This window comes from Loxodonta africana, chromosome 3 (genome assembly GCF_030014295.1).
Source record: "Loxodonta africana isolate mLoxAfr1 chromosome 3, mLoxAfr1.hap2, whole genome shotgun sequence".
Lineage (NCBI taxonomy): Eukaryota > Metazoa > Chordata > Mammalia > Proboscidea > Elephantidae > Loxodonta > Loxodonta africana.
In genome coordinates this window covers 1,238,263-1,256,454 of record NC_087344.1, presented here as the reverse complement: position 1 = coordinate 1,256,454, position 18,192 = coordinate 1,238,263, and the positions used below count along the sequence as shown (strand labels likewise).

General features: G+C 58.9%; 1 protein-coding gene across 1 annotated transcript; it reads left to right on the top strand.

Moving 5' to 3' along the window:
* Window positions 1-840: 840 nt before the first annotated feature.
* ADAMTSL5 (ADAMTS like 5) lies at window positions 841-8,166 on the top strand. Its single transcript, XM_064280110.1, has 12 exons — window positions 841-1,238; window positions 1,634-1,706; window positions 1,800-1,891; window positions 2,130-2,190; window positions 2,349-2,457; window positions 3,565-3,692; window positions 4,480-4,591; window positions 5,083-5,169; window positions 5,310-5,473; window positions 5,839-6,052; window positions 6,133-6,204; window positions 6,548-8,166. Exons 1-12 carry the CDS (start codon window positions 1,183-1,185, stop codon window positions 6,847-6,849), a joined length of 1,470 nt encoding a protein of 489 aa, XP_064136180.1. The 5' UTR covers window positions 841-1,182; the 3' UTR covers window positions 6,850-8,166.
* The last annotated feature ends 10,026 nt before the right edge of the window (window positions 8,167-18,192 follow it).

Here is an 18,192-nt window from a genome sequence, read left to right as displayed (position 1 = left end):
CAGCCCTGCGGCAGCCTGGGAGTCCGATTGCATAGCCTTGGCCGGTAAGTCCCCCTTCCTATCCCTCCACTTTCCCTGCCGGCGTCCAGGCCCTGTGATCCCTCCTTCAGCCTCCCTGAGCCGGCAGGGCTAGGTGGGGTCTGGTGAGGGCAGCCATCGCCAGAGGGGGAGCTTAGTCCCTGGTCTTCCTGGGGAAACCCAGGCCCAGAGGTGCGGTTTGTCCTAAAATCACCTTGCAGGTAAGGGGTCCAGACAAAACAGGGGTGGAGGGGCGGATGTCTTGCTCCTTGGGGAGACCAGTCTGGGGAGTGGGAAGTTTGCTCATTCTAGCCCCTCATTTTCCATCACCTAGACCCCCACTTCAGCAAGCCAGTGCTGAGGGTCGGGGTGGGGGGTTGTCAGAAGGTCAAGTCCCCTCCCCACTTTCTGGCTTCTGGCCTTGCCAGCTTCCTGCTTCCTGGGTTTGCTGGGGTTCTGAGCTCTGAGAGGGATGGAGATGAAGCTGGCCTAACGTGGTCCTCAGACCAGCCCTGGCCCCCCAGGTTCTCAGCATCTCAGGCCCAGACCCCACAGTGTTGAGGTCTAAATGTCAGAGCTGGAAGGGACAGAAACTGGGGAAGCTGAGGGTCCAGAGGGGCCATGGTCCAGGTGGGACCCCAGCCTTCTCCCCATGGGCTGGAGGTCACGAGTGTGTCCTGCCTGTCCTTTGGGTACTGCTGACCGCCAGCTGCCTAGCCCCAGCCTGAGAAAGGCCTCATGGGGTGGCGAGCTCCCATCCCCCTTTCTCCTGGCAGGCCAAGGTCACATGGAGCAGGGGCTGGCGAATGATTTTACCCTTCACCGACAGGTGGGGAAACTGAGGCCCAGGGCAGCAAAGTCTTCCACCCCAGCTATCCCCTTACTCCCTCCTTTCCTCCACCAGCCTCATCAGTGGTCTCTTTCTTGCAGGCCACCCTGGTACTCCCTCCCACGTTCTCTGCAGATGAGGCCATGAGGCACCCACTGGATCGGGGACAGGTCACCCCTCCTGCCCTATCCCCAGTCCTGGAGGCCAGGGTGCTGGATTGTCCCGGGAGGGGGCCTCTGCCAGGGCCGTGGCCCCTGACCCAGCCCCTACTGGCCACACCCTATGCAGGATCTCAGAGAATCATGGATTGAGTCCAGCTGGTCCCCACTGTACAGATGGGGAAACTGAGGCCTGGGGAAGGGGAGCGGCTGGCCTCCAGCCACACAGGAAGGTATAAGCAACGATGGTGAGGGGGGTAGGGAGGGGGCCCCAGCTCTAGGAGACCTCTGTGCGCTATCTTTGAATGATCGCTTCAATCATCAAACATTTATTAAGCAGCTACTGTGTGCACTCCAACACAATAGCCAACCAGTAGCAGTAATTAGTGATTAAACAGCAGGTCATTGTGCCGTGCCAGGCTCTGCACCTCCTGCCTTCCTGACCTTATCCAATGGACCCCTCAAAACTTTCCTGTAAGGGGGAGTTCTATTATTGCCCCGTTTTTCAGAGACGAGGCTCACAGAGGTAGTTACTGTGCAGGGTCACCCAGCCAGTCAGGGTGGGGCTGGGGCTCCAACCCTGGTCCACTGGCAGCTCCTACTACAGATACCCTCTTTGCTCCGCCAGACCCTTCCCACCCCAGAACTTCCTGCTGCTGCTCGGGACCCTCCTGAGCTGTGGCCTGGGGGGCAGTGCTCAGGTAAGGAGGCCATGAACCCAGAGGCAGGTGGGAATAGGGACCCAGACAGCAGTATGGGGTCACCGCTGTCTGTGCCGCTCTCTCCCCAAGTAGGGTCCAGGCGAGTGGACTCCGTGGGGTTCTTGGACCCACTGTTCCAGCTCATGTGGGCAGGGAGTCTCCGTGCGCAGCCGGCGCTGCATCCGGTAAGCAAAGGGTTGGGGCTCCAGCCAGGTGGAGCGGGGGGGGTCCCTGCCCCTCCTCTCCTGATAGCCCAGCCCAGCCCCTGGCCGCACCCTTGGCCTGCCCACACATGCTGTGCCCTTTAATCCCACTGATCCAGCTGGAATGCGGGTGGGGTTGGAGGGGTGGAGGGGCAGACAGCCACCTCTGGGGAGGGGGTCCCTGGGAATCCTGGCCAGCTCTGGGCTCCCTCCTCCGCAGGTTTCCTGGGGAAGAGCCATGCTGGGGGGACACCCATGAGTACCGCCTCTGCCAGTTGCCGGTAAGCTCTGTCATGCCCCAGAGTCTGCCCTGAAGGCCTCCTGCTTCCTTGATCATATCTGCAAGTATACCTGCCACTCTGCCAGGCTTGGTGTGGGCTAGCAGAGGGGGAATCTGGAAGCCTGTCCCAGCCTCTGACCCACCCACCTCTGCCCCCAGGACTGCCCCCCAAGTGCTGTGCCCTTCCGAGACTTACAGTGTGCCCTCTACAATGGCCGTCCTGTCCTGGGCACTCAGAAGACCTACCAATGGGTGCCCTTCCACGGGGGTGAGTAGCCTGGTTGGTCCAAAGGAAATGACTCAAGGCTAGCAGGAAGAGGGTTCTGCCAAGGAGGAAGGGGGACTTGGAGGGCTGCATGGAGAAGTGAGCATTACTGCTAGGGCTTTGAAGGATGTGTAGGAGTTGGTCAAGTGAAGGAAGCATGAAGCAGGGGCAGAGGAAAACAGGTCCCATTCTGCAATTCTGCATAGAGATGAACACCAGGCTGAGGATTTCCTTGGGGCTGTATCCAGAGGACAACAGTTCTCAGACTCATTCCAGTAGCAGAAAATATTGCCACATTGAGCTGAAAATAGTGGGTTATATAACTGTGTGCCCGGGGCAGCGCACCTCCAGATTCAAGGGAGACAGGTAGCTTCAGACACCACAGTGGAGGCAGACACAGATAAGGCAAGCCTAGAACAGAGAAAGTTCCATCCATCAGCTTCATGGATTTGTTTTGCCCTGAGAACTGGGGGAAGCCTGCCATGATCCTACCCCTGCCAAAGCCTGCCAGGGCCAGCTGGGGCTCCGTTCCAGTCAGCTTCTGCCAGCCAGGCTCAGGGAAGTGGGAGCCAGAGGCAGCTTAGAAGTAGGAGTAGGGATTGGGGCTGTGGACCCAATGTAACGGGACAGACTTAGACGGCCCATCCAGCCCCACTGCCAGGCAGAAGGGGAAAGTGACGCCCACAGAGAGCCAGCGGCACACCCAGGCTACAGGGACTCAGTCAGCACTAGATAAACATTTTTTGTTGGGTGCGTGCTGAGTGCTGGGCCCAATTGCCGAGCAAGTATCCCTGAGCCTAGAACACTGTCTGAACGATTCCAGGTGCTCAGTGAGTGTTTATGGAACAAATGAATAAGTGAATGAGCAAAGGGTAATAATGTTAACGTTATCCATTATGTGTTATACATGTAAAGACTCCTCATATTAGGGCATGAATGAATGAATGATTACAGACCCACCGTACCTTCAAGGGGAGAGTTCCAGGGAGCCAGAGGCAGAACCTTGACATGAAGCTTTAACTGCCTCTGGGCGCCATCTGCCCAGTGGGGGCACAACTCTGAAGGCCGCCTGAGAGGGCGCTGGGACTCAGAGGGTCCTCCTGTCCCTAGCGCCCAACCAGTGCGACCTCAACTGCCTGGCCGAGGGCCACGCCTTCTACCACAGCTTTGGCCGCGTCCTGGACGGCACCCCCTGCAGCCCAGGCGTGGAGGGGCTCTGCGTGGCTGGCCGCTGCCTCGTGAGGACTCCCCAGGCCCCACTGCCAGCCTAATTCCCCTAATTCGCCCTAATTCTCAAGGCTACTTGGTCCTGTCCAGGCCTGGCCTCTTCTCCATCTAGGTCTCTTTACCTGCCTCCAGCCCCCTCTACACCCTGCCCTTTACTTCAAGGCCCCACCCCTGAGGTTTTCTGGGTTCCACCCTTGCTCCATTCTAGGTTCCACCCTTTTTCCATCCAGGTCCTAATCTCCAAACCAAAAAACCAAACCCACTGCCATCAAGTCGATCCCCCACTCATAGTGACCCTGTAGGACAGAGTAGAACTGTCCCATTGGGGTTCCGAGGCTGTAATCTTTACAGGAGCAGATCGCCACATCCTTCCCCCACAGAGAGGCTGGTGGGTTCAAACCACCAACCTTCTGATTACCAGTCAAGGGTTTCACCCTGCGTCACCACCACCGTGGCGTCTTTTGTAATCTCCAGACCTGCCCTTATCCCCTCCCCACCCCATTCCTTTTACCTTCAGGCCCCGCCCCTGCCCTAGGCCCCGCCCCTGCCTAAGCCCCGCCCCAGGCTCTGCCCCCAAGCCCAATTCTTGTTAACACCTGCCTCTCCCGTAGGCCCCGCCCCTGCCTCCTTCCCGGCTCCGCCCCAGACCCCAATCCTTTTACTTTCAGGCCCCATTCCTCCCCAAGCCATGCCCCCAGGCCTCATTCTTTTAGCGTCAGACTCCGCCCCCTCCCCAGGCCCCGCCCCTCCCGGCCCGGGGGCCGTCCTGACGCAGCCCCTGTCCCCTCGCCCCTTTAGAGCGCCGGATGTGACGGGCTGCTGGGCTCGGGCACCCGCGAAGACCGCTGTGGCCGCTGTGGCGGCGCCAACGACTCGTGCCTCTTCGTGCAGCGCGTGTTCCGCGATGCCGGTGACCACCCGCCCCGTCCTCAGCGCGCGCCGGGAGCGGTCCCTTTAACTACCCGCGGGGCCCCGGAAGCGAGGTCCCGCGCTGATTGGGCACTCTGGGGCCCAGCCCCCTTGCTCATCATCTTGATTGGACCCTGCCAGATTGTCCCGCCCTTCCCTCAACTGACCGGGTTTTAACCCCTTCCCTGCTGCATTGAGGCCGGTGGTGTAGTGGTTAAGAGCTGCTGCTGACCAAGAGGTCGGCAGTTCGAATCCACCAGGCACTCCTGGAAACTCTATGGGGCATTTCTACCCTGTCCTATAGGGTCGCTATGAGTCCGAATCGACTTCAGAACAAGGGGTTTGGTCTTTTTTGTTTCATCGTACCTCCAAGTGTTTCCGGAGGGTTTTCTGGGTACCAGGACCCTGGCTAACCACCTCACCTGCAGGATCTTATTTAATTCTCAAATCGCCTCTGCGGCGGCTACTACACACCTCCACCCTCCCACCCAGGTGCCTTCGCCGGGTACTGGAACGTGACCCTGATCCCCGAAGGCGCCAGACACCTCCGCGTCACCCATCGGAGCCGCAACCACCTGGGTAGCTCAGGGTCTGAGAGGGGAGGCTGCGAAATGCGGATGGTTGTCCCTGTTTACAGCTGGGGAGACTGAGGCCGGGGTAAGGGGCCTGAGGAAGGGGTTGGGCAGGTTCCCAGGAGCCAGCTGACCCTCCCCTTGCAGCGCTGATGGGGGGCGACGGGCGCTACGTGCTCAACGGGAACTGGGCAGTCAGTCCATCTGGGACCTACGAAGCGGCGGGGACCAGCTTGATCTACACCCGCGCCGCCGGGCCGGAGGAGACGCTGAGCGCCACTGGGCCCACTTCCCAGGACCTGCTCCTGCAGGTGTGGGGCTTGGTCTCCGAGGGACGGAGGGGGGGAGGGCCAGAGGGAGGAGGCTGGGGACAGAGGGTCGGGGGGGAGGCTGGGGACAGGGTCAGAGAGGGGAGGCTGGGGACAGGGTCAGAGGAGGGAGGCTGGGGACAGAGGGTCAGAGGAGGGAGGCTGGGGACAGAGGGTCAGAGAGGGGAGTCTGGGGACAGAGGGTCAGAGAGGGGAGCCTGGGGACAGGGTCAGAGAGGGGAGGCTGGGGACAGAGAGTCAGAGGAGGGAGGCTGGGGACAGAGGGTCAGAGGAGGGAGGCTGGGGAGAGGGGGTCTGAGAGGGAAGGCTGGGTCCTCAGGCTCTCATGGTGCCGGCCCCTCCTCCAGGTCTTCCTTCAGGAGCCTAATCCCGGCGTCGAGTTCGAGTTCTGGCTCCCTGGTGAGCGCTATGGCCCCTTCCAGGCACAGGCGCAGGCACAGGACCTGGGCTGGCCCTTGAGGCAGCCGCAGCCTCGGGAGGTGGAGCCTCAGCCCCCTGAGCCCTCTGAGCCCCCCGCAGCCCCTGCTGCCATCCCCCCACGGATCCTGACCCCAGCCCCAGGTGAGGGTGAGGTGGGCTCGGACGGGGTGGGAGCGAGCAGAGAGATGAGGCCTGCAGCCCTCACAGCCCCGACCCCACAGACCCCTGTGCGCCCTGCCCCGACACGCGCGGCCGCGCCCATCGGGTGCTCCACTACTGCGGCAGCGACTTCGGTGAGACCCCAGACCCCAGCCCTCATCTGACCCCTAAATAACCGACCTCACCCTTGACCAGAGCTGAGCCCTGTCCTGCCGACCTCTGATCCTGATTAGACCTGACCCTTGACGTGACCCCAACTTGACCTGACCCCAACTTGATCCCTTGATCTGACTCCTAACCCCTCATTGATCTATAACCTGACCTGACCCCAGGCCCCAGCTAACTCAGACCCCTCCCCTAGGTCCCCAGCAGCCCCCAGCCCCCACCCAGCACCTGCTTCCCTCTTCTGTGCAGTGGGGTGTGCCTGTGGGTGTGCAGTGTGGAGTACCAGCAGCCTCAGCGCCTACCTGCCCACAGTTTTCAGGGCCCGTGTGCTTGGCCGCCGTCGCCAGGCCCAGGAGACTCGCTACGAGGTGCGTGTGCAGCTGGTCTACAAGAACCGCTCACCCCTGCGGACTCGCGAGTACCTGTGGGCACCGGGCCGCTGTCCCTGCCCACCGCTGGCCCCCCATCATGAATACCTGCTGGCTGCCCGGCGCCTGGTCAGCCCCGACGGCAAACAGGACCGGCTGCTGCTGCCCCATTCCGGCTATGCCCGGCCCTGGAGCCCAGCTGAGGACAGCCGCGTGCACCTGGCCAGCCGGCACTGCCCTGTCTGAACCCTTAGATGAGACCTGCGTCACATGCAGCAAGAAAGATGCCTGTCCAGGCTAGACCTCTACATATTTCCCCTCTTGTTCTGGCTTCCAGGGAGCTCAGAAATATCTCCAACTGTACCTTTGTGACTCCTCTGTCACACACATACTTTGACCCCCTGCGTGAAGTCAGATCCACTGTCAGGAGCAGGTAGGCACTGGTGAGAACACACTAAGTAGACTCTTTAACTCTTATTTCCTCTATTGCCCTGGCTGCCAGGAAGCTCATTGCTATTTTACACCCAGAAACTCTGTGTCTGCTTTATTTCCCTTGTCTCATGCTCACTTGGCTGGAGACACTGTCACTAACAAGCATAGCCCAGAGGAAGATATGCCTAACAAGATATTGTAATATATACATACATGCATATACATACACACACACACACACACACACACACACCAGTTCCCCTTCTTGCCCCGACTACCAGAAAGCTCATCCCTGCTTTACTCCCTGACGCTCTGTGCTCCCTCTTCCCTCTGCCACTCACCCACACCATCAAGTATTCAGAGACAATGTCAGAAACTGGCATGGCATGTTCTTTAGAAGACATGCCCAACCAAACACTGTAAAGTACTAATCTCCCCTTTTGCTCTGGCTACCAGGAAGCTCAAAGATAAGCTTGACACCATCCTCAGTGATTCTGGCTTTCTTTCCTCCAGTTAACACTGCTGTTCATACCTTTTATATTCTTATTTAATTAATTTTTACAAGCACTTTTTTTCTTTTTTTTTAACAAAGCACACCAGTTGCACACACTTGATTGTAGAGATTTGGAGTTGTGGGGTCTGGTAGAGCCAGGTCCACAATCGCACCCTCACAGCATGTCCACAGGTGCTCCCCTCCTTCTCCTGGCCCAGCCCCTACCTCCCCACTTCCTGTCTGACCGCTGTGTGGGGGAAGCCAGGGGAGTATATGAGGATGGGGTGGGTAGGAAAAAAACAGGCTTTAATAGGTCCCTTTGGGGGACACACATTCATCTCAGGTCCACTCAGGGGCCCCTCCCCATCTAGGCAGGCAGGTGAGAGCCCCTGCTGTCAGCCCAGGCCCAACCCCATCACCACACGTGTCTGAGGTGTCTGTAGGGGGGTCACACAGCTGCTTAGCTCACCTTCCTGTGGGGCCACCGCCCTTCTGCCCCTCGCCCTGAACTGAGTGACATGCGTTGTCATTAGGGACAGCCTTCTCTTCCACACTATCCATGGTTGTGTCTTTTTCTGGGACACGGGGAGCCCAGGGCCAGGGAGGGGCGAGAGGGGTGAAGGGCAGAGGAAGCTAATGGGGGCTCCGAGGCAGAGGAAGGGTCTTCCTGTGGGAGTCAGCATGCGGTTCGTGATGTGCAGGTCTTGATCGGCCCAGCCCCTGACCTCGCAGGTGGCCTTCGGCCAGTCTTTGCCCCCTCTGGGTCTCAGTTTCCCCATTGGCGAGTGACTGCCCTTTATTCTGGCCAACACATCCCACCCCAACCTGGGGCATTCTCTTCCTTCATTCATACATTCCAACGAGTATTTATTGAGCGCACACTGTATGCGAGGGACCCAGCAGTGCCGGAGCCGGCCCAGGCCTGGCACCGCCTTCCACCGTCATCAGTAGCAACATGCTGCGTGGGCGAGAGTCCAGGTAGCCCCAAAACCGCAGAGCCCCAGCCCCTCTCTGGAGAGACGCGTGGGGCCCGCGCGCCCCCTGGTGGACACTCTGTAGCACAACGGGAGAAGACGGGATTCGACGCAACCCAAGTTGCAAGCACCCCAAGTGACCTGGACCCGCCTCCCTCGCCTAACGGCAGCTCCGACAGCCACGGTCCGTCCTCAGGGCACCCACGCAGCCGTCACCATTGCTCCCACAGTTGGCACTCATTATTCTCTCTGCGTCATTGCCGTTTGGGGGTTATGTCAGGGACTGGGGGGCTGGTTGCTTGGTCCCGACCTCCTTGGCACCTGCCCCACCACCGACTCCCAGGTTCTGCCCCCCGCCATCAGGGCCAGCCGACGGCGGTGAGGACACCCGCTCAGAAGTGTCCAGAGAACAGACAAGGGGAGAGGCCATCGCTGGGTCCCCCTTGGGCGGTGACTCTCAGGCCGTGGTACAATGCTAAGGGACAGGCAGAGGAGCAGGGGCAAGGAGGGAGGAGGCAGCTGGACGTCCCCACGTGGGAGGCTGTCCCCACTGCCATACTCACGTGGACAAGGCGACCAGGTGTCCCCGAAGCAGTGACTCCCCTGGGATTCTGATGCTGGGGCGGGTCATTCCTTAGCCCCCCTCCTCTGTACAGCACTGTGTGCAGTAGTGGCCATCTGACAAGCGGTAATGAACATGGCTTTCTTGCTTGGTTCTTTAGTTTTAAAACAAACACTGAACAATTTAATGAGAAGAATACATTCCCATTTTTAAAGATCCTCAGATTCAGGCAACTATTCGACGTAGGAATTAGCTTTGGCACTTAGATAGATAGCTGCCATGGGGTCCACCCCGTCCCAAGTATGGCGGAACGAATGCTGCCTGGCCCTGCGTCATTCTCACGGTTGCTGGAATGTCCCAATCCGTCGGCGCAGCTTCTGTGCTAACCCATCTCACAGAGAGTCTCCCTCGCCCTGTTGACCCTGCTTCACCCAACACAATGTCCTCCCCCAGTCATCGATCCCTCCTGATGGCCTGTCAAAAACAAGCAAGTTGCCAAAGTTCTGTTGTGACCCATAGGGTTTTTGTTGGCCGATTTTTGGAAGTTGATGATTGTCAGGCCTTTCTTCCTACTCACCTTAGTCTGGAAGTTCCTCTGAAAATTCATTCGGCATCAGAACAACACGCAAGCATCCACTGACAGACAAGTGGTAGCTGTGCACGGGGTGCACTGGCCAGGAATCAAACCCAGGTCTCCCACATGGGATGCCAGGATTGTACCACTGAACTATCACTGACCCCAATTCAATATGAGTGGTTCCTTATAAAAGAGAAGACAGAGGGAAGAAGGCCATGTGAGGATCAACCCACAAGCCAAGTGACTCCTGGGGCCAGGAGACAAGGAAGGATCCTTTCCTATGGCCTTTGGAGAGAGCACAGCCCCGCCAACACATTGATTTCAGACTTCTGGCCTCCAGAGCTGAGAGAGGACGAATTTCTGTGGTTTTAAGCAGCCCAGTTTGTGGTTCTTTGTCCCAGCAGCCCCAGGAAATAAGACACCCTACACTCTGTACTCCCTCCCAAGAGAAACAAGAGCTCTGCCCACCAAACCCTGGTTCTAGAAAGTTCCTAGCAGCCTTAATCACAACAACCCAAAGCTGGAAACAACCCAAATGTCTGTCAACAGTGTTATTGTTAGTTGCCATCAAGTCGATTCCAACTTATGGTGACCCCAAATGTGCACAGCAGAACTGAGCCATAGGGTTTTCAAGGCTGTGACCTTTCCCAGAAGCAGATTGCCCAGCCTTTCTTCCAAGATGCCTCTGTGTGGGTTGAAATCACCAGCCTCCCACTTAGTCATTTGTGCCACCCAGGGACTCTATCATCAACAATGAGAAGGGCGGGGTAAACACCCACAGGGTGGAATACTATACACCAGTGAAAAGGACAGGAATACTGATACCAAAAACACAGTGAGGAAACTCCCAGCCATGATGCCAAGGGAACGAGCCAGACACAGCAGAGGACAGAACACACGGTGTGTGACTTTTACGGGCATGGTGGGAGAAGTTGGGAGAGGGGTTACCTCTGGGGGTGGGTACTAGCCATGAGTGCTGGCTATATTTTCTGTATGATTAAATAAAAAAAATAATGAATAATAAAACTTGAAGGGTTAAAGATCATTATTTCCACCTGGCAAAACAGGTGTGTTCTCCATGCCTGTGCCCTTGGGTGAGCTGGCTGAGTGGGGCTCAGGATTGGTCTTTGGAGGGGCTGGGCTGGGTGGTTTTTCAGTGTCCCAGGAGGCCAAGGGTGAGAGGCAAAGCTGCTGCAGAGCTGGCCTGGGAAACTTCTCTCGGCCGTGGGCGGACCAGATTCCTCAGCAGCTGTGCCAGCGAGAAGCAGATCCCAAGATTGCTCTTGCAGGCTCAGTGCAGACTTCTCAGCAGGTGGTGGGGAGTATTAATTAATGATTACCCTCTATCCCTCCCTGCTCCGTCCTCAGGAAAACCAAAGTCCTCACCACACCCTACAAGAACCTTCGGGTTGGCCCCACGGACTCCCCTCCCAAGAGTTCCCCTCGCTCACCTGGCTCTTTCTCACTCACCAGGCTGGTCCTGCCTCAGTGCCTTTGCACATGCGGTCACCTCTGCCTGGACTGCTCTTGAACTAGATATCCCCAAGATGCCTGCCCTCACCTCCTCCTTTAGGTCTTTTCTCAAATGTCACTTTCACCAAGAGGCCTCCCCTGACCTTCCTTGACTGTCTTAGTCATCTAGTGCTGCTATAACAGAAATACCACAAATGGGTCACTTTAACAAAAAGAAATTTATTCTCACACAGTCTAGGAGGCTAGAAGTCTGAATTCAGGGTGCCAACTCCAGGGAAAGGCTTTCTCTCTCTGTCAGCTCTGGAGGAAGGTCCTTGTCATCAATCTTCTCTGGTTGAGGAGCTTCTCAAAGCAATGATTCCAGGTCCAAAGGACACGCTGTTCTGACTCTTGTTTCGTGGTGGTATGAAGTCCACATGTCTCTCTGCTCGCTTCTCTCTTTTATATCTCAAAAGAGATTGACTTAAAACACAACCTTATCCTGTAGATTGAGTCCTGCCTCGTTAACATAACTACTACTGATCCCACCTCATTAACATCATACAGGCAGGATTTACAACATTTAGGAAAAAAGATGACAAAATGGCGGACAATCACACAATACTGGGAATTGTGGCCTAGCCAAGTTGACACACATTTTGGGGGACACAATTCGGTCGATAGCACTGACATTGCGGCCCTGCCTCCAACTCTGCTTCTCCTCCTGGCAGCATTTCTCCCCCACCCGCACGTGTTAATATTTAACATGCCGACTGTCACCTCCCCAAATCCACAGGGGCCAGGATTTTTTCCATTTATTTTATTTTTATTGTTGTTGCGAATATCCGCAGAAATACACCAATCAACAGTTTCTCCATGTACAATTCTGTGACTTCGATTACATTCTTCTAGCCGTGCACCCATTCTAATTCTCCTTTTCTGAGTTGTTCCTTGTCCATTAGCATAAACTCACTGCCCCTGAACGGTCTATCTAACCCATCCAGTTGCTGTTGTCAATTTGATTTCATATGGACATAACTTAAAAGAGTATAATGCTCAACACAGATAACCTTACTAGTTAAGCTAAACTATTGTTGGGTTTTAAGAAGACTTCAGGTGATATTATTGGTTTAAGGTTTAAAGATGATCTCAGGGCAATAGTTTTGGGGTTCATCCAGGCTCCATGGCTTCAAAAAGTCTGGAGTCCATGAGAATTTGGAATTCTGTTCTGCATTTTGAGGGCAGGGATTTGTGTCTGTTTGAGTGACTGTGTATAAAATGGCGGCAGTAGTAGCAGCATCAGTAACAGCATCAGAACCTGTCTCACTTCAGGGGGACACTGACCAGGATCAAGACCAGCCAAAGGCTGATCCCTATGAGACGGAGGTCAGACATACCTCCACTCTCCAAACTTTTTGCCAATTCTGACACCAGTCGTCCCTCCCTCAGCACTCTTTACTTCTCTTCTGGGTTCGATAATTCCTTGCAATGGCTACACAGAACTCACAGATCATACTCATAATTATGGGGTTTATTAAAAAAGAAGTACAGCCAGAGTGCTCCTTACAATCTAGGATGGTGAGACTTCATCTCACATTCTTTGGACAGGTTATCAGGAAGGCAAGCCCCCGGAGAAGGGCATCAAGCTGTGTAAAGTAGAGGGTCTGTGAAAAAGAGGAAGACCCTCAATGAGATGAACTGACATAGTGGCTGAAACAATGGGCTCAAACATAGAAATGATTGTGAGGATGGTGCAGTACAGCGGTGTTTTTTGCGCACTGGGTCACTTTGAGTTGGAACTGACTCAACGGCATCTAATAACAGTAACAAAAAACAGAGTACAATTCAAGATCAGGAAGCTGTAGGCAAAGTTTCCCTTCTTCAGTGCAGAACAGCTCTCTCAGCTCCTCTCAGGCCCCTGAGGATAGACTCCTCTCAGCCCCTCAGGACAGGCTCCCCTCAGCCCCTCAGGACAGACTCCCCTCAGCCCCTCAGGACAGACTTCCCTCAGCCCCTCAGGACAGACTTCCCTCAGCCACCTCAGGACAGATTCCCCTCAGCCCCCTCAGGACAGACTCCCCTCAGTCCCTCAGGACAGAGTCCCCTCAGCCCCTCAGGACAGACTTCCCTCAGCCCCCTCAGGACAGACTCCCCTCAGTCCCCTCAGGACAGACTCCCCTCAGCCCCCTCAGGACAGACTCCCCTCAGTCCCCTCAGGACAGACTCCCCTCAGCCCCCTCAGGACAGACTCCCCTCAGCCCCCTCAGGACAGACTCCCCTCAGCCCCCTCAGGACAGACTCCCCTCAGCCCCTCAGGACAGACTCCCCTCAGCCCCTCAGGACAGACTCCTCTCAGCCCCTCAGGACAGACTCCCCTCAGTCCCCTCAGGACAGACTCCCTTCAACCCCCTCAGGACAGACTCCCCTCAGCCCCTCAGGACAGACTTCCCTCAGCCACCTCAGGACAGATTCCCCTCAGCCCCCTCAGGACAGACTTCCCTCAGCCCCCTCAGGACAGACTCCCCTCAGTCCCCTCAGGACAGACTTCCCTCAGCCCCCTCAGGACAGACTCCCCTCAGTCCCCTCAGGACAGACTCCCCTCAGCCCCCTCAGGACAGACTCCCCTCAGTACCCTCAGGACAGACTCCCCTCAGCCCCCTCAGGACAGACTCCCCTCAGCCCCCTCAGGACAGACTCCCCTCAGCCCCCTCAGGACAGACTCCCCTCAGCCCCTCAGGACAGACTCCCCTCAGTCCCCTCAGGACAGACTCCCCTCAACCCCCTCAGGACAGACTCCCCTCAGCCCCCTCAGGACAGACTCCCCTCAGCCCCCTCAGGACAGACTCCCCTCAGCCCCCTCAGGACAGACTCCCCTCAGCCCCCTCAGGACAGACTCCCCTCAGCCCCCTCAGGACAGACTCCCCTCAGTCCCCTCAGGACAGACTCCCCTCAGCCCCCTCAGGACAGACTCCCCTCAGCCCCCTCAGGACAGACTCCCCTCAGCCCCTCAGGACAGACTCCCCTCAGCCCCTCAGGACAGACTCCTCTCAGCCCCTCAGGACAGACTCCCCTCAGTCCCCTCAGGACAGACTCCCTTCAACCCCCTCAGGACAGACTCCCCTCAGCCCCTCAGGACAGACTTCCCTCAGCCACCTCAGGACAGATTCCCCTCAGCCCCCTCAGGACAGACTTCCCTCAGCCCCCTCAGGACAGACTCCCCTCAGTCCCCTCAGGACAGACTTCCCTCAGCCCCCTCAGGACAGACTCCCCTCAGTCCCCTCAGGACAGACTCCCCTCAGCCCCCTCAGGACAGACTCCCCTCAGTCCCCTCAGGACAGACTCCCCTCAGCCCCCTCAGGACAGACTCCCCTCAGCCCCCTCAGGACAGACTCCCCTCAGCCCCCTCAGGACAGACTCCCCTCAGCCCCTCAGGACAGACTCCCCTCAGTCCCCTCAGGACAGACTCCCCTCAACCCCCTCAGGACAGACTCCCCTCAGCCCCCTCAGGACAGACTCCCCTCAGCCCCCTCAGGACAGACTCCCCTCAGCCCCCTCAGGACAGACTCCCCTCAGCCCCCTCAGGACAGACTCCCCTCAGCCCCCTCAGGACAGACTCCCCTCAGTCCCCTCAGGACAGACTCCCCTCAGCCCCCTCAGGACAGACTCCCCTCAGCCCCCTCAGGACAGACTCCCCTCAGCCCCCTCAGGACAGACTCCCCTCAGCCCCCTCAGGACAGACTCCCCTCAGCCCCTCAGGACAGACTCCCTTCAACCCCCTCAGGACAGACTCCCCTCAGCCCCTCAGGACAGACTCCCCTCAGCCCCCTCAGGACAGACTCCCATCAGCCCCTCAGGACAGACTCCCCTCAGCCCCCTCAGGACAGACTCCCCTCAGCCCCCTCAGGACAGACTCCCCTCAGCCCCCTCAGGGCAGACTCCCCTGAGACCCCTCAGGACAGACTCCCCTCAGCCCCTCCGGACAGGCTCCTCTCAGCCCCTCAGGACAGACTTCCCTCAGCCCCTCAGGACAGAGTCCCCTCAGCCCCTCAGGACAGACTCCCCTCAGTCCCCTCAGGACAGACTCCCCTCAGCCCCTCAGGACAGACTCCCCTCAGCCCCTCCGGACAGGCTCCTCTCAGCCCCTCAGGACAGACTTCCCTCAGCCCCTCAGAACAGAGTCCCCTCAGCCCCTCAGGACAGACTCCCCTCAGCCCCTCAGGACAGACTCCCCTCAGCCCCTCAGGACAGACTCCCCTCAGCCCCTCCGGACAGGCTCCTCTCAGCCCCTCAGGACAGACTTCCCTCAGTCCCCTCAGGACAGACTCCCCTCAACCCCCTCAGGACAGACTCCCCTCAGCCCCTCCGGACAGATTCCCCTCAGCCCCCTCAGGACAGACTCCCCTCAGTCCCTCAGGACAGAGTCCCCTCAGCCCCTCAGGACAGACTCCCCTCAGCCCCCTCAGGACAGACTCCCCTCAGTCCCCTCAGGACAGACTCCCCTCAGCCCCCTCAGGACAGACTCCCCTCAGTCCCCTCAGGACAGACTCCCCTCAGCCCCCTCAGGACAGACTCCCCTCAGCCCCCTCAGGACAGACTCCCCTCAGCCCCCTCAGGACAGACTCCTCTCAGCCCCTCAGGACAGACTCCCCTCAGCCCCTCAGAACAGAGTCCCCTCAGCCCCTCAGGACAGACTCCCCTCAGTCCCCTCAGGACAGACTCCCTTCAACCCCCTCAGGACAGACTCCCCTCAGCCCCTCAGTACAGACTTCCCTCAGCCACCTCAGGACAGATTCCCCTCAGTCCCCTCAGGACAGACTCCCCTCAGCCCCCTCAGGACAGACTCCCCTCAGCCCCCTCAGGACAGACTCCCCTCAGCCCCCTCAGGACAGACTCCCCTCAGGCCCTCAGGACAGACTCCCCTCAGTCCCCTCAGGACAGACTCCCTTCAACCCCCTCAGGACAGACTCCCCTCAGCCCCCTCAGGACAGACTCCCCTCAGCCCCTCAGGACAGACTTCCCTCAGCCACCTCAGGACAGATTCCCCTCAGTCCCCTCAGGACAGACTCCCCTCAGCCCCTCAGTACAGACTCCTCTCAGCCCCTCAGGACAGACTCCCCTCAGTCCCCTCAGGACAGAGTCCCCTCAGCCCCTCAGGACAGACTTCCCTCAGCCCCCTCAGGACAGACTCCCCTCAGTCCCCTCAGGACAGACTTCCCTCAGCCCCCTCAGGACAGACTCCCCTCAGTCCCCTCAGGACAGACTCCCCTCAGCCCCCTGAGGACAGACTCCTCTCAGCCCCTCAAGACAGACTCCCCTCAGTCCCCTCAGGACAGACTCCCTTCAACCCCCTCAGGACAGACTCCCCTCAGCCCCTCAGGACAGAGTCCCCTCAGCCCCCTCAGGACAGACTCCCCTCAGCCCCTCAGGACAGACTCCCCTCAGCCCCTCAGGATAGACTCCTCTCAGCCCCTCAGGACAGACTCCCCTCAGTCCCCTCAGGACAGACTCCCCTCAGCCCCTCAGGACAGATTCCCCTCAGTCCCCTCAGGACAGACTCCCCTCAGCCCCTCAGGACAGGCTCCCTCCCCTCAGCCCCTCAGGACAGACTCCCTTCAACCCCCTCAGGACAGACTCCCCTCAGCCCCTCAGGACAGACTCCCCTCAGCCCCTCAGGACAGACTCCCCTCAGCCCCTCAGGACAGACTCCCCTCAGCCCCCTCAGGACAGACTCCCCTCAGCCCCCTCAGGACAGACTCCCCTCAGCCCCCTCAGGGCAGACTCCCCTGAGCCCCCTCAGGACAGACTCCCCTCAGCCCCTCAGGACAGACTCCCCTCAGCCCCTCCGGACAGGCTCCTCTCAGCCCCTCAGGACAGACTTCCCTCAGCCCCTCAGGACAGAGTCCCCTCAGCCCCTCAGGACAGACTCCCCTCAGCCCCTCAGGACAGACTCCCTTCAACCCCCTCAGGACAGACTCCCCTCAGCCCCTCAGGACAGACTCCTCTCAGCCCCTCAGGACAGACTCCCCTCAGCCCCTCAGGACAGACTCCCCTCAGCCCCTCAGGACAGACTCCCCTCAGCCCCTCAGGACAGACTCCCCTCAGTCCCCTGAGGACAGACTCCCTTCAACCCCCTCAGGACAGAGTCCCCTCAGCCCCTCAGGACAGATTCCCCTCAGTCCCCTCAGGACAGACTCCCCTCAGCCCCTCAGGACAGGCTCCCTCCCCTCAGCCCCTCAGGACAGACTCCCTTCAACCCCCTCAGGACAGACTCCCCTCAGCCCCCTCAGGACAGACTCCCCTCAGCCCCTCAGGACAGACTCCCCTCAGCCCCCTCAGGACAGACTCCCCTCAGCCCCTCAGGACAGACTCCCCTCAGCCCCCTCAGGACAGACTCCCCTCAGCCCCCTCAGGACAGACTCCCCTCAGCCCCTCAGGGCAGACTCCCCTGAGCCCCCTCAGGACAGACTCCCCTCAGCCCCTCAGGACAGACTCCCCTCAGCCCCTCCGGACAGGCTCCTCTCAGCCCCTCAGGACAGACTTCCCTCAGCCCCTCAGGACAGAGTCCCCTCAGCCCCTCAGGACAGACTCCCCTCAGTCCCCTCAGGACAGACTCCCCTCAGCCCCTCAGGACAGACTCCCCTCAGCCCCTCCGGACAGGCTCCTCTCAGCCCCTCAGGACAGACTTCCCTCAGCCCCTCAGAACAGAGTCCCCTCAGCCCCTCAGGACAGACTCCCCTCAGCCCCTCAGGACAGACTCCCCTCAGCCCCTCAGGGCAGACTCCCCTGAGCCCCCTCAGGACAGACTCCCCTCAGCCCCTCAGGACAGACTCCCCTCAGCCCCTCCGGACAGGCTCCTCTCAGCCCCTCAGGACAGACTTCCCTCAGCCCCTCAGGACAGAGTCCCCTCAGCCCCTCAGGACAGACTCCCCTCAGTCCCCTCAGGACAGACTCCCCTCAGCCCCTCAGGACAGACTCCCCTCAGCCCCTCCGGACAGGCTCCTCTCAGCCCCTCAGGACAGACTTCCCTCAGCCCCTCAGAACAGAGTCCCCTCAGCCCCTCAGGACAGACTCCCCTCAGCCCCTCAGGACAGACTCCCTT

Coding starts and splice junctions, on each gene's coding strand:
- ADAMTSL5 (XM_064280110.1), top strand. CDS start 1,183: ATGGGGAAACTGAGGCCTGGGGAAGGGGAGCGGCTGGCCTCCAGCCAC. Junction 1,707..1,799: donor GCCTGGGGGGCAGTGCTCAG/GTAAGGAGGCCA, acceptor CTCCCCAAGTAG/GGTCCAGGCGAGTGGACTCC. Junction 3,693..4,479: donor GCGTGGCTGGCCGCTGCCTC/GTGAGGACTCCC, acceptor TCGCCCCTTTAG/AGCGCCGGATGTGACGGGCT.